This window comes from Ursus americanus, chromosome X (assembly GCF_024610735.1).
Source record: "Ursus americanus isolate L20-20 chromosome X, mUrsAme1.1.p, whole genome shotgun sequence".
Taxonomy (NCBI): Eukaryota; Metazoa; Chordata; class Mammalia; order Carnivora; family Ursidae; genus Ursus; species Ursus americanus.
Window position 1 is genome coordinate 61,001,496 of NC_142164.1, and position 25,260 is coordinate 61,026,755.

General features: G+C 41.3%; 1 protein-coding gene across 1 annotated transcript; it reads right to left on the reverse strand.

The window, feature by feature from the left end:
- Window positions 1–4,749: 4,749 nt before the first annotated feature.
- On the reverse strand, window positions 4,750–24,760 carry PGK1 (phosphoglycerate kinase 1). The gene is made up of 11 exons (XM_045793703.2): window positions 24,597–24,760; window positions 19,006–19,056; window positions 16,188–16,343; window positions 15,932–16,076; window positions 12,604–12,707; window positions 11,839–11,958; window positions 7,804–7,918; window positions 7,374–7,553; window positions 5,980–6,157; window positions 5,607–5,705; window positions 4,750–5,232 (listed from the first exon to the last, which is right to left on the reverse strand). The coding sequence occupies exons 1-11, from the start codon at window positions 24,659–24,661 to the stop codon at window positions 5,192–5,194; spliced, it is 1,254 nt and encodes a 417-aa protein (XP_045649659.1). The 5' UTR covers window positions 24,662–24,760; the 3' UTR covers window positions 4,750–5,191.
- Window positions 24,761–25,260: the final 500 nt, after the last annotated feature.

Genomic DNA, 25,260 nt, shown 5'->3' on the forward strand with positions numbered 1-25,260 from the left:
TTCTTTTTAACTGTTAGGTACCTTAGGTAAGCATACCAATGTTTTTTTCATTAGGCTTCAAGTAAAAAGTGTTTAATATTTTGACTAATGTTGAATTCTACCATGCCAATTCATATTTGGAAGTTTTCTGCCACGTATCACTGACAGCAGCACTTAAGTTTTCAGTTTCTACAGCCTGATAAGTGGACTAATCTTTAATAGCTAATTTCTAATCTACATTTAAATACTACTTTTATAAGGTAAAATAGGCACAATTTTTGTTTTCACCAACTCTTTTGACCAAATCTTTAAATTTAGGAAATTTCTTTGGAAAGGATGATTTAAAGGGATTCTAAATTCATTTTGAGTGTATGTTTCTCGGTTCCCTAACCTCCCACGTCCTCAACCCCATTTCTAGATCCCATTCATTTTCTGTACCACCTCTTCCCCACAGGCTGAAGTTTTTCCCAATGCTCTTAGAAGGCCAAAACTCAAGTTTAAGAAGTGTAATTCCTTATAATACAGTTCAGTGTCATTTTCCTATTTTTAAAACCTGCTTTACATGCCTGAAGGTTTGCTTTGCTGTTTTTCTCTCCATACCAGAGCAATTGAGTTCTATCCATTGCCTTTATGTTCATTGAGCTTTACTCTGCTTTTAACAGGTAGTTTTGGGTCAGTTACAGTTTATATCTCAAGTCAGTAACTCCACCACATTTCACATTTCGCATTTTAACAAAGATGATGCTATAGCTTAAAATCTGCCTTGGTAAGTATATTTACACTGGACCTAGGCAAAAACCACTGAAGAGCAAGTGTTTTTTTCTATCACATATATGCTACAATCACTACTGCTTGAACCCTTCTGTTGGTAGAATTCATTTTTCTAGCTTGTTGCTGAGGATACCATATATGAGATAGGATCAGACCTGAAAATTCTCTTAATGGTTTTCCTTTCTCTAGAAGGTCAACAACAAAAACAAGTCAGTAAAATGTGACCTGCACTTAGGTTACTATGCATAGGTTTCCCAGTAATGTTGCTTAACACCTTTCCCTATTTTCCATTTATACGCATTTAAACATCTTAGTGAAAGATGTTTCCTCTCTAGGGAAAGATTGCAAAGCTTTCAAACATATAAATAGGCTTGTTGTTTTTAAGTAAGTTTGACATAGTCAATATAGGAATACTTTTGTAGAGTTTTCTAAAATAAAATTTCATATCATATCATAATTTAGAACTTCTAGCCAAGGATCCTCAAAACCTAAAACACAAGAAAGTTCCATATTATGATGGTGCTTGATACACTGAAGAGAAAAAGAGAGAGTCCAGTGATAGAGAAGACATGTCTCATCACAGACTGGGTGTTTTTTGCATAGTAGGAAAAAGGTAGTATCAAACTTGTAAAAACAGGTCTGATCATCATACGAGAAAAATGTTCATTATATAGCATAGGATATGATTACTTGAATGTTCTCAGGGAAGCAGCATGTCAAAAAGCCTAGGTTCTAGTCCTGGCTGCATCACTTACCAACTATGTGACCTTACTTCACCTCTGAGCCTAGTTCTCGGTAATAGGAAAATAACACCGACCCTGCCTACCTCACAGGGATGTTGTGAGGGTTTAATTGGTATATGTGAAAATTCCTTCAAAATTGTAAAATGGTTTGTAACTCTAAGAGATTGTTAATGTATTTGTTCCAAGATTATTAATAAAAAATTGAACTTACCATTTATCTTTCATTTTTGATTTAAGGGATTCAAGGAAGATGAACAAGACCCAGTAAATCTGAGGTCCAAAAAGCAATTAAGATTTAATGGGTGACTTAATCATAATCAGTAAATCGCTTGCTTTTATTTGGAATCAGCATGTGACTCATTGCAAAGCAAAAATAAAAAAATGAATATGGGTTTAAGTCTGTTAAAAACATAACATGCTGTCTTTGGCAGAAATTTGTACATATAATTGAGGCACTTGCTAGGTCAGCCAGTCTTCAAATGAAGACTGCTTTATCTTGCAGAACTCTCTTCCTCAATTATGTCTACCTAATATAGCTTCTAGAATGACTTAAGGCAGCTCTTGTCCTCCAGCTTCCAGGCGCATTTTTTTTAGAAGAGGTACTGATGGTAAATGTGGTGAGGACATTGTGGTCCCAAGTTCTTCCTTTTACAAGCAGAAACAAGTGTTTTTGATCTGAGTATGAATATAGGAATACAGCCAGTATGTGCGGGAAAGAGAAAACATAATGCACACTGATCCTAAGGAGTCCAGAGTGAAGGTAAGTACTCAAGTTAGGAAAGACAACACTAATCAGAATAGCAGGTACAAAGCAGTTGTATACACTACCATATATATTTTTTAATTCATATATATACACATACATGGAAATATGCTTTTTATATGTAGATCTAGACCGAAGGAAACCTGTCTTACAGTGGCTGTTTCTAAAGAGGGAAACTGGTAGCTAGGGGACTGAGGTAGGAAGGTGTCTCCTCATTTTATACCCCTTTTTGACATTTTTATCATGTGCTAGCGGGAAGTTTTGGACATAGAAAGGAAAACAAGGGAAGCAGGAAACACTGAGCTTAAGAGACTGAATTAGTTTATGACACGAAGATTGTAATTTCTGTGTACAGGCATACACATATCTGGAGGTTAAAATTGAATTTGCCACACTTAGCCTAAATCTTCGCAATATTTTATCAGTAATTCATAGTTCTGTATTAAATCAGGAAGTACACCCTTGTACTATTCTAGTTTATGTGCTCACAAGTTGTTATAGGTTATCTTCCTCAACTAGGAAGATAAATTCCTTCAAGACATGCTATCTTAGATTTCCTCCATTATGTCCTAAGTATATCACAGGTACTCAAATATTTGGCTATTCGTGTTTCCACATTCATTTTCTGGATTAATGACACAAATAAATGGGGAATTATCCTAGAAACAGTCTAGTAGAAAGTACTTAAAAGGTACAATCAGAGATTGATGGATGGATGAATTGGCAGTTGTAGTCTAAGTGCTAGGTTTATGGGTGTTTATACAACTCTTTTACTCCCTCTGTACGTATGAAATAATAAAATACTGGGGGAAAGTAATCAGTAGGGGAAAAAGGTCATCAGTATGCTAGCGCTCGAGCCAGGCTGTGACATTAACATGCTGGATCTGTGGGTAACACCTCTGGGCCCCCTATACAAAAACAGACTAGAATTCCTGCTTCTCATACCAGGGTACAGTGTACCATTAGCAGTATGCAGAAACACGGTACATTTTAAAATTAACTACAACTATGAGGACAGTATTAATCAAAATGCAAATGAATTTTAAAAAAATTCAAGCCTTCAAAATGGTTTTGTTTAAAACAACCACCAAAATTTTCTTCTGCTGTTCTTTCCAGAGTTCATCAAATAATCCTAGGCTAGAGGCATCATTTGTGGGAGTGAGGCACAATGAAAAAGCAGCCTTTAGAATCAGACAAACCCTGGACTTGAATCCCTGCTCTGGCCTAGTATCTCTGTGATCCCCCAAGAGTTTATTTCTCTTCATAAAGGTGAAATACTCATCTAGTATGTAAAATGCCCAGCAGAGAAATTCTGATTAAACATGGCCTTTTGAAAGCACATGTTGGGGCGCCTGGGTGGCACAGTTGTTAAGTGTCTGCCTTCGGCTCAGGGCGTGATCCCAGCGTTCTGGGATCAGGCCCCACATCAGGCTCCTCCGCTAGGAGCCTGCTTCTTTCTCTCCCACTCCCCCTGCTTGTGTTCCCGCTCTCGCTGGCTGTCTCTGTCAAATAAATAAAATAAAATCTTTAAAAAAAAATGAAAGCACATGTTTACCTTTTGCTCACTCCCAAAACTCCATTAAAATGGCAGGAAAGAGAAAAGGGAAAGTTACAAGGAAAATAAATGAATCAATGACATTAGAATCCCTTCACAGGAGGTAAAAGGAATCCCCAACAGGGTTACCCCAAAGGGATTTCTTCGGAAAGAGGAAATCCCAGAGCAACAGCTGTACAGCAAACCTAGAAGGCAGCCAGGGCAAACCAGAGTGGAAGCACAGGGGACTCCAGGAGAGATTATCTCTAATAAAAATGAACAGAGTTATAAGTTTGAACACACTGGAAACTAATCAGTGAGAAGAACATAGAAAAAAAAGAAAACTTTCAAAACTTACTAACTCCAAAAAAACCCAAAAAGGTCCATAATAGAATCATAGCATACAACATAGCTCAGCTGTGAACAGTATTTATAATCACAATGTAGACTACCAATCTAATCTGTAACAAAACTATACTGGGCGAATGAAGAAGGGGAGTAGTATGAGGAACAGAAGCTGTAAGAGAGCTCAATCTTCCCATGTATGAAACTAATATACAGCTTTTATTATAAAAATCAAGAAATTAAAAGTGTAAGTCTGTTACTTAGAAATATGGAGGTAAATACCCAAAAAAGCTAAGAGGTAAAAAGCAGTCATCTCTGCGGAATGGGAATCACAAATGGGAGGAATAGGCTGAATCCTATATTTTGTTGTCATAAGCCTTCATTTTTTAAAACTATGGTCATGTGTAAAAGATAAAGATAAAACTTAAAATACAGCATCTATCACATTATCCACCATAAAGTGTGACCTCAATAAAAGAGTAGGCATTTATCTGATCTCCCCTACCTCCCCGACCAACGCTGTCCCATTTCTTGCATTCAGAATGTAGCTGGTTTGATCCCTTCCTCTAGAGTCTGTTCTCACCCTAACAAAGTATGACAGGAGAAAAAAAAAATCCCAGTTTCAATGGATACTTTTATTTATTGAATAGATCACCACCTTGCCTCCCTACCTACCTATAATTGGAATTTCATCTTATTTCCATGCTGAGTAGTAAAACAATGACAAAGCTAATCAGAATAAGCTACTTCAAAAAGAGAAGCTAACACAGCTCATTTTCTTTTAACAGGCAAAATATAAATATATGCACTCTAGAATGCACAATGGTTTAGTCACTAAGAAATTCAAATGGGATCCTGAAGAATGTAGGCAAATCCAGGGTGCAGTAAAGAGGAGCTGAGATGCTGTGCAACTGTTTAAGGGTTCCTGGTGCTGCATCTCTTGGCCACTAGCTCAATCTTGACATGGGGGAAGATTTTAGCTAATGCCAAGTAGAGATGCGGCAAGTGCTAAGTTGACTTAGGGGCTGTGCACAGGAACCAAAAGGCAGGAAAGTACTAAACACTGCTGAGAGCATCCACCCCGGGAAGGACTTTACCTGTTTTTGAGAGAGCACACATACACAGAGAGCATTACTATAAGACCCACTAAGCCAGATATGCCTCCTACCTTCCCAATAACATGTCTGCTCTTCCTTAGGACATATGACCAAGAGCTGGCTAACTTTTACATTTTGGGTCCCAGGTCTACTAGAGCATAACCTCTCTGGAATAAGTCTTCCTCTCTGCCCCTCCCCACCCAAAATGGATGCCAGGAGCGTTATCTGAAGTTCCTCCATTTGTACTGCCCAGATAATAATGAACACTAATGACAACACCACATACTATCTCCACTCCATTCTACCCACCTGTCACTGCATAACCCCCAACCTTCCTTCCCCCCAACAAGTCGAGTAACAGGGAAGAATCTCACCTTCCAGGAGCTCTAAACTGGCACCACCCCCAGTGCTCACATGGCTGACTTTATCCTCTGTGTTCCATTTGGCACAGCAAGTGGCAGTGTCTCCACCACCTGTTGAATAAAAGCCAAGTTAAAAGGAGAGAAAAGAAAGACCAAAGACTGGCACCAAACTCTAAGGCAGTATGCTCTTAAGCCCAAAAGGTAGATGATGAACTCCCAACTCCATCTCATTAAGAGGGTCCTCTGTGAACTGTACACCCGTTCAGCTCTCAAGAGTCAGCCGGCACCAAGAAACCTAGTAAAAGTTAATCATTTCCCTTCAACTTTCCTCTGATCAGAATTCTGCCAGACTACACTAGCATTAACTTTGTAAAGGACCCTTTACCTATGATGGTGATGCAGCCCCTGGCAGTGGCTTTCACCACCTCATCCATGAGGGCTTTGGTTCCTTGGGCAAAAGCTTCCCACTCAAACACGCCCACAGGTCCATTCCACACGATCTGCTTAGCCCGAGCAACTGCCTCAGCGTACTTCTTGCTGCTCTCAGGACCACAGTCCAAGCCCTAAGGGGCAGAGTGAAAAAAGATGAGCTACCAAGAAAAGCTACTTAGAAAGAAGCAAACACCACCTCCACCAAGACCTGAACTCAAGAAGAATGAATACCAGAGTTTCTTGTAGAACCCAAAGACACCCTTCAGTCTTGAAAATTGTAAACCTGCTTGTGCCCTTTATGGAAGATCGAATGGAAGGCAAAACTTCAGGTTATTTGATAAAAACATTCTTAAGCACACTCTTTATGACTGTGAAGGACTAAATCAGTAGTTTTCAACTAGGGCCAATTCTGTCCCTCCCCAGGGGTCCTGGAGCAATGTCTGGGGATATTTTGGTTGTCACAACTTGGTGGGGGGGGAGGGTTTCTCCTGACATCTACCAGAAGTCGGGATGCCGCTCAACGTCCTGCGATGTGCAGGCCACCTCCCACAGCAAAAACTACCTGACATGTCACCAGTGCCAAGGTTGAGAAACAATTATCTAGATTCAGTGGTTCTCAAACTTTGTCATGCATCACAATCAGCAGGAGGACTCGTTCTAGCAAGAAAAAGTTGCTGGGTGCAAGCCCCAGAGTTTCTGATTCAGTAACTCTGGGATAGAGCCCAGAAACTTGCATTTTTAATAAGTTCCAAAATATTGCTGATGCTGTTTTCTTGAAACCACACTTTGAGAAACATGAACTAAATAATGCCCACACGCTTAACAAGAGGAAAATAACTAAGCAAATTCATATGTCAACATGATACAGTTTTATACAGCTATTAAAATGATAGTATATGGAGAACACTAACAACCAAATATTTAGTCTTTAATATACACATACATTTTTCCCTGTTTATAATCAGTACACTTCTACTATCTTAATGTTTTCATCTAAGAGTTCTTTTACAGGTTTCTAGGTAACAAAAAAATCCAGAACAGCCCAAGTCATGAAAGTACCTAGCACCAACCCCAGCACATAGTTAAGTACTCAACAACAAACATTAAATAAATGAAGAAACAAAAAATGGTTTTGCCCCCATTACTGATGAAGACAGCAGCAATCATGTTTCTCCCCGCCCCCCCCCCCCAGATTCTCTTGAAGAGGGTCTCACTGCTACATTCGGAGCCCTCTCTGACAGAGATCCCTGTAAGGATTCTTTTAGAATGCCTGCTGGTTGGTTGAATGAAGGAATGGAATCAAAATGTTTTTGTTCACTCATTCTATTACCCACCCAAGTGACTCACCATCCAGCCAGCAGGTATGCCAGAGGCCACAGTGGCTTGGCCAGTCTTGGCATTCTCATCAAACTTTTCAGCAGTGACAAAGTCAACAGGCAAAGTAATTTTCACACCATTCTTCTCAGCTTTGGACATCAGGTCTTTGACGATCTTGGCTCCCTCTTCATCAAATAGAGAAGTGCCAATCTATACACAGGAGGCAAGATAAAGATCAGCCTCTATACTAAGAACACGATTACCTGATGAAGCAGACAGGAATAATATATGATACAGTATAAAGGATCAATTCCAAGACAAAAGAAAACCAACTTTACAAAATCAATAAAAATGGGAGTTTTGCGGGCTCATGTCAGAAACTGGTTTTCTTTTTAAATTTATATAACCTGCTATTTCTCATGGAGAGCCATTTCACATCCACTTAGCATTGGTTTCTTACCTCCATGTTGTTGAGCACCTTCAGGAAGGTAAAAGCCATTCCTCCACCAATAATCATCTCATTGACTTTGTCCAGCATATTATTAATCAGCTGGATCTTGTCTGCAACTTTAGCTCTAGAAGGGAAAGCAAGAATCATCAACAAAAGAACAAGTGGTGGACTATGGAAGTGATACTGCATAGTGCCTGCGTTTTTCTATCAAGGCAAAGGAATAGAGGAACGTCCCATAAGTGACAAAAGTATTGGCTAACTACTCTGGAAAACAGTACGGAAGTTCCTCAAAAGGTTAAGAACATTAACTACCCTAGGGATCCAGCAATTGTACTTGCTAGGTATTTACCCAAAATACACAAAAAAACTAATTCAAAGGGATATATGCACCTCTATGGTCATAGCAGCATTACTTACAACAGCCAAGATATGGAAGCAGCCCACATGTCCATAGACTGATAAATAAAGAAGTTGTGGTACGTGTGTACACACACACACTGGAATATTATTCAGCCATAAACAAAGACAAATCTTGCCATTTGCAACATGGATGGAGCTACAAAGTTATCTGCTAAGTGAGGTTAGTCAGAGAAAGACAAAGCCTGTATGATTTCACTCATATGTGGAATTCAAGAACAGAACAGATGAACATAGGGGAAAAAAGAGAGGCAAACCATAAAACAGACTCTTAACTATTGAGAACAAACAGGGCTGCTGGAGGGGAGGTGGGTAAGGGGATGGGTTAAATGGGTGATGGGTATGAAGGAGGGCACTTGTTATGATGAGAACTGGGTGTTGCATGTAAGTACTAAATCACTAAATCCTACACCTGAAACTAATATTACACTGCATGTTAACTGGAATTTAAATAAAAACTTGGAAGGAAAAGAAAGTACTGGCTAACTTTGCCCTATGTTTCTTCAACCCAAAAGGCCAATCCGTTTCTAAGAAAACCTCTTATATTTGCAAATGACACTACAGATAAAAGACTGGTATCCAAGATCTATAAGGAACTTCTCAAACTCAATATGCGAGAAACAAACAAATCAAAAAATGGGCAGAAGATATGAACAGACACTTTTCCAATGAAGACATACAAATGGCTAACAGACACATGAAAAAATGTTCAAAATCATTAGCCATCAGGGAAATTCAAATCAAAACCACACTGAGATACCACCTTACGCCAGTTAGAATGGCAAAAATAGACAAGGCAGGAAACAACAAATGTTGGAGACGATGTGGAGAAAGGAAAACCCTCCTACACTGTTGGTGGGAATGCAAGTTGGTACAGCCACTTCGGAAAACAGTGTGGAGGTCCCTTAAAAAGGTAAAAATAGAGCTACCCTATGACCCAGCCATTGCACTACTGCGTATTTACCCCAAAGGTACAGATGTAGTGAAGAGAAGGGCCATATGCACCCCAAAGTTCATAGCAGCATTGTCCACAATAGCTAAATCGTGGAAGGAGCCGAGATGCCCTTCAACAGATGACTAGATTAAGAAGTTGTGGTCCATATATACAATGGAATAGTACTCAGCTATCAGAAAGAACGAGTTCTCAACATTTGCTGCAACATGGACAGCACTGGAGGAGATAATGCTAAGTGAAATAAGTCAAGCAGAGAAAGACAATTATCATATGTTTTCTCTCACCTATGGAACATAAGAACTAGGAAGATTGGTAGGGGAAGAAAGGAATAAAGAAGGGGGTGTAATCAGAAGGGGGGATGAAGCATGAGAGACTATGGACTCTGAGAAACAAACTGAGGGCTTCAGAGGGGAGGGGGGTGGGGGAATGGGATAGGCTGGTGATGGGTAGTAAGGAGGGCACGTATTGCATGGTGCTCTGGGTGTTATACGCAAGTAATGAATCATGGAACTTTACATCAAAAACTAGGGATGTACTGTATGGTGACTAACATAATAAAAAATTATTATAAAAAAAAAGAAAATCTCTTAAAGGTGTGATTCTAGACCAAGAAGGACTTAGAAGACCTACTACTGTCTAAAGAAACCATGAGACCCAAATACGTCTATTTTGCCCCTTCTCCCCACAAAAACCAGAGGCAAGACAGCTAATTACACCTGAGCAAGACTGCTAATTATGGGATCCCTGAACCCACTCAAAAGTGTCCCAAGCCAGAGCGCCTGGGTGGCACAGTCAGTTAAGCATCCAACTCTTGGTTTCGGCTCCAGCCATTATCTCAGGATCATGAGATAGAGCCCAATGTCAGGCTCTGCGCTCAGTGCAGTCTGCTTCACATTCTCTCTCCCTCTCTCCCTGCCCCTCCTGCTTCTGCATGCACTTGCACACTCTCTAATAAATAAATCTTTTAAAAAATGTGGGATGGATACACCAGATCAATGGAACGAAAATAGTAAGAGAAAGGGGACTATTACAGAATAGAAAATGCCTAACCACCAAATACAACGCAGGAACTTAATTTGGATCCTTTCTCGACAAAGCCAATTGTAAAAAGACATTTCTGAGATGATGAAGAACTTCTGAACATAGACTAGATAGTAGAGGACAGGAACGAAGTTGTTAAATTGTGTTAGGTGTAACACGGTGGTTATTTTAAAAATCTTTCTCAGTTATGAGATACATACAGAACTACTAAGTGAAATTATATGTCTACGACTTGCTTAAAAGTACCCTATCCTGACAGAAATATAACTGTTGAAGCAGAGTATTAGGTACTGGGGGCTTATTCATGCTTCAGTGTTTCCACAATAATGTTTTAATACAATGTAAAATTTCCCCCGAAACTGATAGTGTTCTGAGAAGACTACCTGGGAAGAAAGGTTGCAAAAAAACCAACCAACCAACCAACCAACCTCCACATCAACTTCCCCCAAACAGCTATTTCAGGCTGAGCCTAAAACCTAATCATAACCACTAGGTGGTACTTACTCCCATATTCCAGATCCACAGAAGGACGGAAAACAAAAGCAGCTCAAATCCTAATCTCCAGAGAAGAAAGATGAGCGTCTGACCTTTATAACACAGTGCACAAGAGGGGCGATGCTTCTAGAATGCAGATACAACCTGTACCCACCTGTATTATTTTTAGGACCCTGAAACTGGGCTCATGAAGCCTGAAGAACAACTATGCTACCTGAAACTGACAACCAACTCCAGAGTCAGCTTTCATAGGAAACTGCTGAGTGTGTTCATGCTTATAGAAGGGTCAGGGACATTCAGCCATGAAGAGGGTGCTACCTAGAAAGCCATGCCGAGTGACAGAAGTTCTCTTATCCAAGCAGTACTAGGTCCCTGTCCCCACTCTAAAATTTATCTTCCTAGCCTCTTAACCTGCAATTCTCAAATTTCTAACTCACAGGAAAAACTATAAAAAGGTATATGATCTGGAGAAATGAGTTCTAAATGATAAATTCAATACATATGAGGAGATGTTCACAGTTATTCTTGCCAGACCATATGTATGTAAAAGGCTCAAGGGCTTCAAAAATTGTTAGATGAGCACCTACGGTAAGTCTTTCCCACTCTTCCCTCCAAAACCCCTTGCTAGCCCTTCTTGGCCATGTTTTGTCCCAGGAAGCTGACCTGCATGAAGCGCATTAAGGACTCCCTTGCCCTCTGGCTTCCAGTTGGGTTGCAGGCAATTGGGAGGGGGTGGGGTAGGGGGAACATCAGTAGAAGATTGAAGGGAGATCAGAGTATGTTTCTTTCCCTGGCTCCCTCCCTGCCAGACGCCTATCCCTATGTTCCTTGAGCAAGGCTACAGTTTCTATCAGAGGGCCCTCGCCATGCAACTACCCTCTCTGGATTCTGGTAACCATTCCTTCCCTTTGTCCCTTCAGGCCTAGGGAAGATGATGCTTGTTGCAAGCCCCAGATTACTATGCTGTACTTTTTGGGTGTCCCTGAATCCTAACCACACATTGGTAGATAGTCCCTTATTTAAACTCTCCTCATTTACCCAGTTTGATTATGCTTTCGACGGAATAAACCACCCAAGTCACGACCTACTACCAGGCAAACACTGTTTAAAGCATGATCTTGAAGAGTTCTTCATACCCGCCCAGAATGGCCAGGAAGGGTCGCTCTGGGCATTCCAAGGCCTTGGCAAAGTAGTTCAGCTCCTTCTTCATCAAGAAACCTCCAGCCTTCTGGGGCAGACTGACTCCCACCATGGAGCTAGAAAAGACCAGAGACATTTCAGTTTTGGTCAATGCTTACCAATTCTCCCAGTTCTAGAGGCCATCTCCTTATCACTGAAATACTTTCACTTCTGAGATCCAGAAGACCATAGTTTTCATCCCTGAACTGCACCACCACCACTTAGGTACAAGAAGAGGTTTCTGACTAATAGGGCAGGGCCAAGAGGAACAAGTAAAAAGCAACAACCTTAAGTAGGATTTAAGATACCCAACTGACAGTCTTCAAGTCAAGGATTTAACCGTAATAAACAATCAGCCAGCTAGCTGATGACAAAAGGAGAAGATTCCTCAATTTGCTTCCTAATGACAGCGTTAAGGCTCTGACCCTACAATGTTAACAAAGGGAGGGCTCTACAAATACCTGAAGAGCAACCTCTTCCTGAAGCTCAACAAAAAGCTCCACAATTCTCAACATGTTTTCACTTTTACTTCCTCAAAAATGTGAGGACCAAGGATATTCAACAATAACTACATTTTAACTGGCAGCTCCAATTAGAGAAAGAAGCTGTAAGGATGATGTTCTGTATAATGCAGAAATTTCCAAAAACAACCCAGAACTTGGCTGCTTGAGTCAACAGAGGAATACTGCTCCTAGCTCAATGTCAAAAAAGACTGTTAGTACCTGTGGGCTCGGTGAGCAGTGCCAAAAGCATCATTGACATACACATCTCCTAGCTTGGAAAGTGAAGCTCGGAAGGCTTCTATTTTGGCTGGCTCAGCTTTAACCTGCAGGGGGAAAAAAAAAGGAAAAACCAACACAGAAAATGTTGATGGCTCCAAAGACAACTGTAAAAGCATTTCATACCCAGGAGTCCCCTTGAATATCTCAAAAGACCCAGAGTTGCTGGGACAGCAATTTTCACAACTAGCAACAAGATCTACTTCTTCCTCCAAATATTCCAGGTCTTCTGGTCACTTCTGCATTCTGCTCTCCTTCATTTTGCCTCAAATTGCAAACTTAAGATTCCTGAACCATGGCTTAACCTCTAATCACATGAAGCTAATCACATCCCACTGACCTCTCCCCAACTCCTAAGATAAGATTATCTTTTCCTTTCCTTAGCTTGAGTTATATTCTCATTTTAACATATTCTCCTTGCAGAAGTTAGGATTATACTTGACTCAAGCTTCTAGCTACCAAGGCCTTTCTGAAAACTGGAAGAGGCCCTCACATTCTTCATGAGGCTTGAACAGAGAAGGCAGGTGGAAACATGACAACAGAAAAGGACCTCAGAAACATTTTATATATATTAAAAGAAAGTATTCTATATAACCTTCCCTAGAAGTTAGGCCTCTAAGAAAACAAGAAATACACTTCTACAAAAAAGAGAAACAAAAATTAGAAGTAAAACACTATGGCCTTAAAATGTCAGCTCACTATCCAGGATCCCCCACCCACCCACCCAAAAGGGGACATAAAGCAGGATGGCAGGATGAACAAAATCTCCAGAAAGAAACCAAGCAAAGATGCACAGGGGGACACAGCACAAAACAATATACAGAACAGATACTCATTTCAGTCACTGCCGCCTCCCATCCTCCTGTGTTTCAAGGGGAAGGAGGCTGCCACAAAGAACAGGGCTTTCCTCTAATGACCCAGAGATGCAGGGGAACTACTGCTAAAACTAAAGACTGTAGAACCCACATAATCTTTCTAGAATGGAATATCATCTGCCACGGGTGACTGGAAGATAATTTGTGTAGTGATGAAAATACTGCCCAAATGGCAGGACACCTGGGTTCTAGGCCCAACTCCAACACTAATTCACTGTGTATGTAAGCTTTGGTAAGTTGATCTCTGTCCTGAAATCTTCCTATCTATTAAAAAGGTATGATAACCCCTCCAAGAATTGTCTAAGGAAAAATGTGCAAATTGAAGCTCTTCTTGGAAAAGGTACTATAGAAATTAATAACCAGAACCCATTTCTCATTTTTGATCTGCCAATAACTAGATGAAAGAAAATGTTCCTAAAAGACCAATGTGGCACACTGGGAAAAGGAAAAATTTTATGTCCTTGCTTTGTTTTGTTTTGTTTTTAAATCTATTTTGAACTTATTACTGGCTCTTGAAATTTCAAGCATTGAAAGCCTGGACACTAAATGTAAAGTTAATTAGCTAAAAAGTCATAGACTAAAACTGTTAGTTCATCACTTTCTGAATAAAAGGTTTTGCCTCAATTTGCTACCATTTCTAAGTCCTAGAGTCCATGCAAGTGAGTTTCACTCTAAAAGGGCACCGAATTTGAGATCAGCACTTGACTCCTACTATGGTTACCAAGACTACGCCAAAGGCAGGATAAGGCAAGACCAGGGCCTAAGGTGCTAAGAAAAGAAACTGCTTGAAAGCAGGTACTCCGATGACCTTAAGAAACACCAGAAGCACAACAGGAGATTAAGATACTAGCCTCAGAGAATCTTGTTCCCCAAGACACTGAACACCTACGGGTAGAAAGTTCTAACGCATGACTCCAGCTTCTCTTCTACCAATAGGCAAATTCTGTATCATCCTCAGGGAGCCAGCTTTATCATTTAATATTTAAATTCTCCTTGTGTCAGGTCATAGTAATCTATTTTGTGGATTATCTATCGTTGCTCTTATTTTTGTTTTGGGTAGTTTTTCTATGGTCGCTTTTGCATGCCGACAGCAGAACTGAGTAGTTCCAACAGAGACCATATACAGAGGTGTGACTGTATGGCCTACAAAGCCTAAAATAGTTATTGTCTGACCCTTTATAGAAAAAGTTTGCTGATCTAATGGACTGAGCTATATATAAAGCCCAGCAACAGCACTACTACCTCTTTAACTTCAGTAAAATGACTGCCTTTCAGAGACTCAAATTTCTTTATAAAATGATGATAACACCTGCACTTCCTTATCTTAAAGAGAATTCAAAAAAAATGCTTTACACTTCCAAAGTGTAAAAGGCAATATCATCATGATGATCATTTACCCAAATACAATCAATTTTCCCAAATAGTCCCTTTCCACTTGACTTAGGAAAGTACTTTCTCTGCTCACATATTCTTTAGTAAGAAATTCCCAATTATATCACACTTAATTTAAACTTATGGTTTTAAGAGTACCAAGCTCAACCATTAAGTTAATTCCCCTTCTAAATAAGAATATTACTGTCCTTCCATAACACGCCAGGGTCTATTGCTTAGAAAAACTGTTCCAGCCTTGTCAAAAAAAATCTAGAACGGGCTCTGTTGGAGGAACACCTGGTATAGCAGGAACACCCACCCCACAACTGCCTGTGAATGTCCACTCTCAGCACTTGGGAATCACAGGACACCCCTCACTAGGATTATCACACACACTGTCAGAAAAAAAAATCCTCATGTGTCATAGGCCAAGTAGGTAACAAAGGAACAATTGCAAAAGTCCACTGAAAACTCTTACACCCAAATGGCACTCACTTATTTTTCAGAGGTATTACAAACACTTGAGCATGAGAAGGCCTCAGGGATGCTAGCCAATATTCTATTCCTTGATCTAGGTGGTGGTGACACAGGTGTGTGTGTACTCTGTGGTAATTTATCAAGCCATGCATCTATATATCTGTATCTATATCTATCTATACCTATATCCATATATTTATATAAATGCATAGCTTTTATATAAATGCATAGCTTGAATATAAATTCATATATATTCAAGGTTATCATATGTGTATTAAAACAACCTTATATATATGAATAAAAGGTTATTTCATTTTTATTTATGTATATATATGAATATTCATGTATATGAATAACCTTTAAATACATATGAATAAATTTTAATGTGTAATAAATACATGTATGTGAATATATATATATATATATTTATGCTCTTCTGCAATAAAAAGGTGTCTAAGGAAAAAATAAACATGAACTACTTCTATTCTTCCGTCTCTTATAGACTCAGTCCTCCTCACCCCAAATAATGTCAAAGTCACAGGTCCTACCTTATTCCCAGAAGCATCTTTTCCCTTCCCTTCTTCCTCCACATGAAAGCGAAGGTTCTCCAGCAGGATGACAGACCCAGCAGCTGGGTTAGCACAAGCTTTTTCCACTTCTTGGCCCACACAGTCCTTTAAGAACAAAACATCCCTGGGGAGAGCAGGAGATGGACATATTTGACAAGGCTGAAAGAACCAGTAACAACATGCTTCACAACACCTCCTGTCACAGAGTCCACCAGCTCCCGAGTCTGGCACTTACTTGCCCAGCAGAGATTTAAGTTCTACAGCAACTGGCTCCAAAGAGTACTTGTCAGGCATGGGGACACCATCAGGCCGGCCCAGGTGGCTCATAAGAACAACTGACTTAGCTCCATTGTCCAAGCAGAATTTGATGCTTGGGATGGCAGCCTTGATTCTGCAACCAAAAAGAGACAGCAGGTAGATCAAGGTTACTCCTGGGAATTAGTGGGAAAGATTTTATTTATGGCCTCGTGAAATAGAAAGCCCCTTTTCTTCTCTAAATTCCTTCAAATTTAACTGTTGGCAACTCAGTGATGCTTCTCAGGTTCATGTTCAAGGGAAGAAGTCAATTATGATGCCAACCCCCCACCCAGGATTATTAAGTATGATCATGTTTTGCCCCTTATGCAGAAAAGAGCTAGCACAGCAGGCCTGAAGCTGCTATCTTTAGGAGGACTTGCTTGCAAGGTTGGCCCTTGGCCAAGGTCTGGAAAGCTGGCTTCCAAAGTGGTCCCTCAATTTTCTAACTGACACCACTCCTAGACTGTACAAACTAAGTGATTTATGCTGAACACCTGCTTTCCTCTAATAGTCTGGAATTTTGCTGGTTGCTAGGCAGAGGGTACCCATATGACCAGCTCCTAGTAAAAATCTTGGGAGCCAAATGCAAAAGCAATGCACAGTACTGCTGCAGTTTCCACTGCTGGAGGGAGAGCACTGGAAGCCCATGCATGGATTTCTCCAGACTTTGTGTGTCTTTTCACCTGCGGATCTTGTCATGCATCCTTTCACTGTAATAATGAACTTTAGCAGTGCGAACTATATGCTACGTCCTGTCCTGAGTCCTTCTAGTAAATCACTAAGTATGTAGGTATCTTGGCGACCCCTGAAACATCCCTCTTATGTGACTGAGGAAGATATCTAAAATTCCCAAATCTTGACACTATTAAAGGAAATTTAGGAAAAACTTAAAAATACGTAGTAACTTTTTTGCACCCATCATATATCCTAAGGAACATTTTTTGGTAGGAAGAAATACATTATATAGAGCATAGTTTAAATGATGTCATATTATCTACATTATATTTTAACAAAAAATTATTAAACTTCCTTCAAACATGTCAAATTTTTGTTATAAACTGGACACTAACTTTCCATTTTTGCCAGTCTTTAAGAAATTAAAATTGATAATAAAGAAAATCATTAATGTACTCAACAAATATTTATCAAGTGCTTCTTAAGCCAGGTACCTTTCCAGATTCTGAGAATACAACCGTAAATGAAACAGTCTCTGCTCTCATGGAAGTGAAATTCTAATGGAGGGAGAGACAATAAACATATATATGTGTGTATACATATAAATATGGGTGGGTGTCTGTATCAGGTGGTAATAAGAGCTATGGAAAAAATAGACAGAGAGACAAGAATGACTGAGTAATAGTGGTGAAGGGGATTTTAGATAGGGTGGCCAGGGAAAGTCTCTGGTAAGGTGACATTTCAGCAGACAACGGAATACTAAAAAATCAAGTTATGTTTCTAAAATACCTTATGCTATTTGACATATATAAAAACTGACACCAAATAAAGAAGAAACTTTCATTAGGTACAACGTTTGCCCAAAGAAACCAAATTATTCTTCAGGGCTATCCCTTATCGGCAAGTTCTATTATTTCTAATGCTTCCTTTTGTTAACTCCATGGATTTCTGAAAGTGAAAAAACGTCCTCAGACCTGCTTCTCTGCTTTTAATTCATAAAATACCTTGATAGGCATAGTTCCAATTTTTCCTGTGTGCTGCAGAAAGTAATGAAAATCAAGAAGGGTCAGAGCTGCCTTACACGAAACACAGACCTTCCACTATGGTGTAGCAGGGATGTACATGGTAAAATGCCAGACTCCACCCCGGGGCCAGTATCTGAAAATGTTCTGACTCTAGACCTGCACCATCCAATAAGGCAGCCATTAGCTACATGTGCCTCTTAAATACTAGAAATGTGACTAGCCCAGATCACGATATGCTGTGTTAAAATACATGCTGGATCTTGAAGACTTAATACCAAAAAAGTTAAATGTCCCTTTCATTTTTTATCGACTACATACTGAAATGATTATTTTGGACTTACTGGATTAAATAAAATATGTTACTTAAAATTAAGTTCACCCAGTTCATTTTACCTTTTTAATGTGGCAACTAGAAAATTTTAACTTATATGTGGCTCATACTATATTTCTATTAAACACTGCTCTAGATCATTGGAAAGCACACCTTTCCAGCTCAAACCCCTCATCTGAAATTTAAAATTAAACCTTCTTTACAATCAAGTCAAAAGCAAGAGTATACTCTCACTTAAAATTTCTGCTTCTGATTTTGGAGACGAGATATTTAGAACAGCCTTAACTGACCGAAAATATTACTTCTGAAATCTCTTCCATCAAAATTCTCAAAAACTGCTTTTATCTGGGCCATACTGAATAGGGGCTTGTAAAAATATATGTAAGCTTAATATTATTAGTATTAAAAAATCCTCTTGCACAGTTCTTCATTTTGCAAGGGACACCAAGTAACCTTCAGCTTCGATATTCTTTAAAAATGCATAACCCCAAATTCTTCAAATTTTCAAAAAATGGGGAGAGAACAAAAATCACTTGTCTTAAGATGACTTTTTTCGATTTCTGCATTCTCGTAAAAAAGCAGACCAGATAGTGGGTTTGTGGAAAGCCAAAACTATATGGCTTAAGTTACCACACAGTTCTACACTAAGAAAGGAAAAGCATTTCATCCTATATACCCAGATACACACACCTTAAACGAAACTCAAGGTTTAGCACAGACCTTACCTCTGGTTGTTTGTTATCTGGTTGTTCTTCATAGGAACATTGAAGTCCACTCTAAAAAAGAAACAAGGTTTCAGATTCCCTCAAAGATTAGGAGAAGCACTTTTAGTGAACCAGTTAAATAAGGTGGGAGTTCAAATCCACCTTAAAAATAATCAGTGTTATTAGAAGTCAAGATAGTGGTTAGCCATGGGAGGAGGGGAGTAGGGACTGGAATAGGACACCAGAGGGTGCTTCTGGGCTTGTCGTATATTTCCCAACCTAGGTGATTACACAAATGTGTTCGTTTTGTGATAATTCTTTGAGCTTATGATCTGTGTCCTTTAGGTATGTATCCCACCCTTTAAAAGAGAACAATCTTTAAAAATGAAAAACAAACCTAACTGACATCACAGGAACTAGCCCTGAAGAGCTGGGAAACTAAAACCAGTTCCACCTAAAAAGATTTTTCTGTGGGCCTAGCATGATAGTATCTAATAATAATGGCAGCTAGATGGATATGGGGTTAAGGAACACATCCGGATTCTGATTCCTTTGATATTATTTCTGGGTCCTAGTGAAGCTAACACCACTCAAAAGAAAAAAAATGACTGGAAAGTAAAACACATCAACAGATTATCATTTTTTCCGGAGAAAGCCTGGGGCCTCGTAACCAGAAAAAACCCAGTGTCCAAAACCCAAATTCACACAGTACTCTTCAAGCAAAAGACAGTAAAAGTAAGATAGCTTCTTTCATAAAACCTGAGAGGCGAGGGCGGAACATATGATCCTGCCTACCTGACAAACAGGCAAATAGGAGAGAAGTGATCGGGACGGCACAAGCAAATAATTTACTGCAGTATCTCCTTTCTCACCCAACAGATTACTGCTTTACCATTTTTTAAGAACCAGTAATTCCTTCCCCCTTCTGAACTCCTTGGAACCTCAGCTTACTTCAACCTGACTGAAAACAACGTGTGATAGCTAGTTGTTAGGGCTAAGTGTTGCCTGCCAAGATCCTGTTTAAACGCTTTCTTTCTCATGTGCAGAATGGGGATGATAGTATCTACCTTCCAGTTATTGTGAGAATTAAGTGAGTTAGTGTGATTTGTAAAGGGCTTAGAAGAGTACCCAGTACACAGTAAGTACCACACAAATGGCAGCTATTATTATATATGTTAATACTTCTCCAAAACGTAATCGACCATTACAAAACAGCTGACACAGTCACATGCTAAGGGACTAAGGGAAGATACGGCCTACTCAAGAAGACTGCTGCCATGCTCGAGGCCTAGTAGATAATTACAGAATCCTCAGCCCTATTAAGAAGACCACCAATTTCCTATATCCCCTAGGACTATACTCCAATCTACCTCATTGAAGAGTAGCCTTTCCAAAGGTGGGCTGAGGGAATAATTCTATATTCAAACATTTTAATCAAGTCTTCAGAAAGAAAGCAGTATGCCTCTGAAGAAATATACTCTACTCAGTTTCAGGCTACTTGATTCTGATTCTAAGCATCTTCTCTAAATATCCTGAACAAGGCTCCTGCCAGCCTCCAAGTACATTCTGAAGAGGAGAGAGTATCCCATTACCTGTGTCATTTTCCCTCTTGCAGCCTCCCAGAAAGGCCCATGGTCAAAAGGGCTAAAGCCAACAGGCTGAGCACAAGCCACCCTTTTTCAGTGCTCCCTACTCCCAAGCCCTTAGAGGGAGGAAATTCTTTGGGCAGAGAAACTCAAGAATCTGTGTCATCTAGCCCAGCTGCCATGACACAGCTTACTGATGAGAATTAGACTCCTCTCTTCTCTTTGCCTATGCTTTACCTCCTTTCATCACCTAGATTCTCCAGAACAGCTCTGCTTTTAGCTTCTCCTGAGGACTCTGCTGCAGAAACTGTTCTTGCCTACATAGTCCACTTCTTTGAACAGTCCACTTCTTCCATTCTATGTAAAATCTGCACCCTTTCCTTTTCCACTTCCCTGAAACACTGGTGAGCTTACTAGCTTCAGGCATGAACTCAGATTTCACTGCACAGCTATTAGAAGGGCTGAAATAAAAAAAATAATGACACCACCAAAGCTGGGAAGATGCAGAAAAACTGACCACTCATATGCTGATAGGAATGTAAAACAGTGTGCCTGCTGTGGAAACCAGTCTGGCAGTTCAGCATTTGGTGGTCCAGTGATTTCACTCCTAGGTGTTAATCCAAGAGAAATGACAGCATATGTCCAGATCAAGACTCATGCATGAATATCCAATGTACACAGCAGCTTTACTTGTAATAGTCCCAAACTGGAAACAAACCAGATGTCCATCAATGGGTGAATGGCTAAACACACTGTGCAACACCCGTACCATAAAGTACTGCTCAGCAGTATTAAGAATGGACTACTGATACATGCAACAACTTGGATAAATCTCAGGGGCATTAAGCCGAGTAGGGGAAAAAAAAAAAGCAGCCAATTCCAAAAGGTTATATACTGTGATTCCACTTATGTAACATTTTTGAAATGACAAAATGTTAGGGGCAGGAAGCAGATCAGTAGTTACCAGCAGTTGGAATGGGGGGGGCATGACTCTGCAGAGGTAGAATGAGGAAGGCCTTGGTGGTCATCAGTTTTGTAACTTGTGGTGGGAGTTACACAGATCTATACATGTTGGTAAAATAGCACAGACCTATACACTTTATCCCAATGTCAACTTCCTACTTTTGATATTGTACTCTTAATTTTTTAAGATGTATCCTTTGGGCAAAACTGGATGAACAAACTTCTCTGTACTAACTTTGCAACCTCCTGTGAATCTGTAATTATTTCAAAATAAAGTGTTAAAAATACTGATTTAGTTAGAATAAGACTATCAAGTCTCTGTCACCTGAAATCTCAGGGGTCCAGGCCCAGGCCCAGGCCCATTAAAAGCTCTCAAGAGTACTATGCCCACCCTTGCATCACTGCCCCTGGCCGGAAGATTTGGGTATTATGGATGTCTTAAAGACTTTTTCTCTGCTCAGTTTTTCCTCCCCATTTCTTTTTCCACTACATCAGAGCTGTTGCTTAACAAGTTAGAACAGGTTAGAGAAAAGCGATGAGGTTTAAAACAAAAAAGGTGTGGAGGGAGCAAGCAAAAAGGGAAGTGCTTCACAAGTCACCAAAGGATTAAGACTGGCAATCCGTGCGGGGAAGAAAGGAAATGACATTGCAAAAATAAGCCGGAAGTTACTCAAAAGGCGGTAAAGTCAACTGGAATGGGCGGGGAACGGAGGTGGAACTGTGGAACTTGATAATCATCCAGTCAGAGGTTTCTGGCTATCTGAAGTTCCCTCAACAAATCAGTGTTTCCCTTGGCAATTCAAAGCAGGAGCCAGAATACTCGACCAACATCAGTTATCTTTTGCAGAACAAAGAGAGGAGGCAAGTGAAGCAGCCACTACTCAGAAGGCCCTGTTTCTGAAACACTGCCAGCAAACACCACGTAAGGGTGTTGAAACAAAAAGCAGTTTGAGCTGGTAAGGCATAGCTGCCCAGGCTCTTCCAAAAGTCCTATAAAATGTGACTCTGTTCAAAAGAGATACTTTAATAATCAGGGAACAAAGTAACCCCCTGTCCCCAGGCGAAGCAAGCAGAATTCACCCAGATTACAGGGGAGAAAATATTGATTGCAACCTTCAGCAGACAAAAAGCCTTTTTTTAGCCTGTCCTTATTTACAATGTTGAGTATTTAGAGGACCTGGTTGGCAGCCAAAGAGATCCAAATTCTAGTTCTAGCTCTGCCACCAATTTGCTAGTTCAGTGACCTGGACAGGTAACTTTACAACAGCAAATCATTTCAAGGCTCAGGGTTAATCTGTGTTAAATGAAACTTTGAGCCCTTGGACACCAAGTTATTTCATGTTAAGTCCAGAGGGAGAAAAGATAAGCACCTCAAGTCCCACTCCCAGCTAGCCCAGTTAATTCCTCAAACCAGTTTCCATGAGGAGAAGATACAGCCGAAGACTGCAATTGCAGGAAGGTGACCAGTGTGACGCCTCACCCCGGGTCTTTCCGCCGGTGTATCTGGAAAGGTCAGCCTTGAACCCAGTGAAGATGGGAGTCAATAATTAAAACCTAAAATCTGGTTGCATGCCAATGTCCATCCGACCTGTTTTCCATAGAATCTGTCCCCTCTTAAGATCACCTGATGGGTAGAAAGTACTTTCTAATACTAGGATGACTTTGATTCCTACTTTGTCCAGACTGCAAATGCCTAGGTCATTTGGGAAAATGTGGACACCATGTGTTTCTCATGGCCATAAGCTACTGAGTTCTATTTACACAAGGCAGAGAAGGCCACGTGCGAATAGTGGCCATGATGAAATTAGAGAAAAGGATAGAGTTGCATTAACTCTTACGGTGTCGAGAGTTCTGATATTCAGAGTGCCCTCCTACATTTAAGCCTAGGGTGAAAGAGATTCCCTACGGCCTTATGTGTCTGTTAATATCCAAGAGATGCCCTCACTTGAACCAATCCAAAATGGGAAAGGGGCTGGATCACACCATTCACATGCCTGCCCATCAATCAACCACTTCCCAAAAAGGACAGGACTGGACAAGGCTATCAGTGCAAGCCCTGTGATCCGGACAACGCACCGCCCTCGGATCCTATCAAGGTATATTAACAGTCAATCCATCAGTCACATACGTAACTGTCCCGCACTTTGCTCCTGGCTTGCAAATATACCACACGCTACCCAAAGAATAAATGTAAAAGCTCCATACACCATACTACTCATTTCGGCATATAAAGGAGAAGCCACGTGGTAAGTGACCAGGGATGCACATGTGCAGAGTAAAAGACCCCAAAGTGCATAGGTAGCCATTCTCACGTCTAATATCCTACTTCTCTTGCCATCTGTGAAGTGAGGTTGGAGAACAGCAAGGATGAGCACCCACACCCTGCTCTACCATTACCCAGCGTGTCACAATTCTGATGTAAACCCCATGGCCTGTAGTCCAATGGCGTGGTGCAGGGGCCTGTTACATAAACTCTGCAGAGCCTCCTTCAATGTGCCCCACCCCTCCCCGCCCTCCCATCCCCAATGTTTTAGGGGGTTCTACTCCTGAACATCTAAATTAACATCTTCTGGGCAAATTTTCCTTTCGCGCAGGGACCTTTGAAATCTGTGCCTTCTCTCATTTGTCTGGGATGATCTAGGGCGGTGGGGGAAGGGAAACTAACCAAATGACCTTTCAAGGTCCCTTCTTTGGGGCCTAGGGATGTGCAGGCTAAGCATTAGGTCCCACCTCGCCTGTTGGGAGCTGGAGGCGACGGAACTACATTTCAGGAATAGGAAAGAGGACAAAATAGGTCCCGGAATTGAGCCCTTCCTCAGTGGAGCCACCTCCAAAGGGCAAAAACGGCTCGCTTTCCGGGCTGAGGCCAATGAGGTCAGGAACCTTAAAACTGGGGCAAAGCCTCGACCACAACGGTGAGAAGCCTCACTCTGCAGGCCTAGAAACCACGGGGCCGAGCCGACGACTAAGAGCAACTTTGGGCACGGGAGGAAGCAAGCTGGCTCTGGTCGAAGAGACTGCGGCCAACCCCTTGAGGGAGCACGAGCATATGCGCAGAATTACCTCATGACGACCCGCTTCCCCTTCACGTCCAGCTTGTCCAGGGTCAGTTTGTTAGAAAGCGACATCTTGGCAATACACGGGCCGCGAGGCGGAGAGCTTACACAGAGGAGAAGAACGCAGCCGACGTGCGCCCCAGCCGCAAACGGAATGCCGAGAGCCGCCCGCCCCGCCCCGCCCACCAGTTCTCCCCTTCCCCCACGCGCAGCGCCCGGCAGCCGCTATTGGACGCGGCCGGAAGGCGCCCGCACTCTGCCATTGCTCCGAGGCGCTGTCTGTCTGCGAGGACACTGGTGGGACGTGCTGTTTTCATTTGTCACGTCCCGCACGCAGCGAGCCGCCGGAGACCTTTGCGACTTGAGGGTGGGAGCACGGGGCGGGGCCACGGAGTTGGCAGGGGGGAGGGGAAGGGAACTGGGTGGTGCTCTCGGGGCGGAGGAGGGGAGAGTGAGAGGCCCAAGGCCTCCGCCCTGGTCCCTGCGGCCGTAGCGCCGCGTCCGGAGCCTCCCAGTGCGGTGCGGAGCAGACCCGCTACGGATGGAGGAAAAGCGCCGCCCCCACCCGGGGGGATTCTTGGCAGCCCTACCAGGATGGATGCAAATGGCACTTACCTTTGCAAAACTAATCGGGTTTCCTAGCTCCCCAAAATGTAATCCTAAGTAAGGCT

Excerpts from the sequence above, each read along its gene's own strand:
- PGK1 (XM_045793703.2), bottom strand. The coding sequence starts at position 24,661 with ATGTCGCTTTCTAACAAACTGACCCTGGACAAGCTGGACGTGAAGGGG. Across the intron at positions 16,077-16,187 it reads CTTAAATCTCTGCTGGGCAA|GGATGTTTTGTTCTTAAAGG; the intron begins GTAAGTGCCAGA and ends TGCTCTCCCCAG. Across the intron at positions 5,233-5,606 it reads CAGTTTAGAGCTCCTGGAAG|GTAAAGTCCTTCCCGGGGTG; the intron begins GTGAGATTCTTC and ends TCTCAAAAACAG.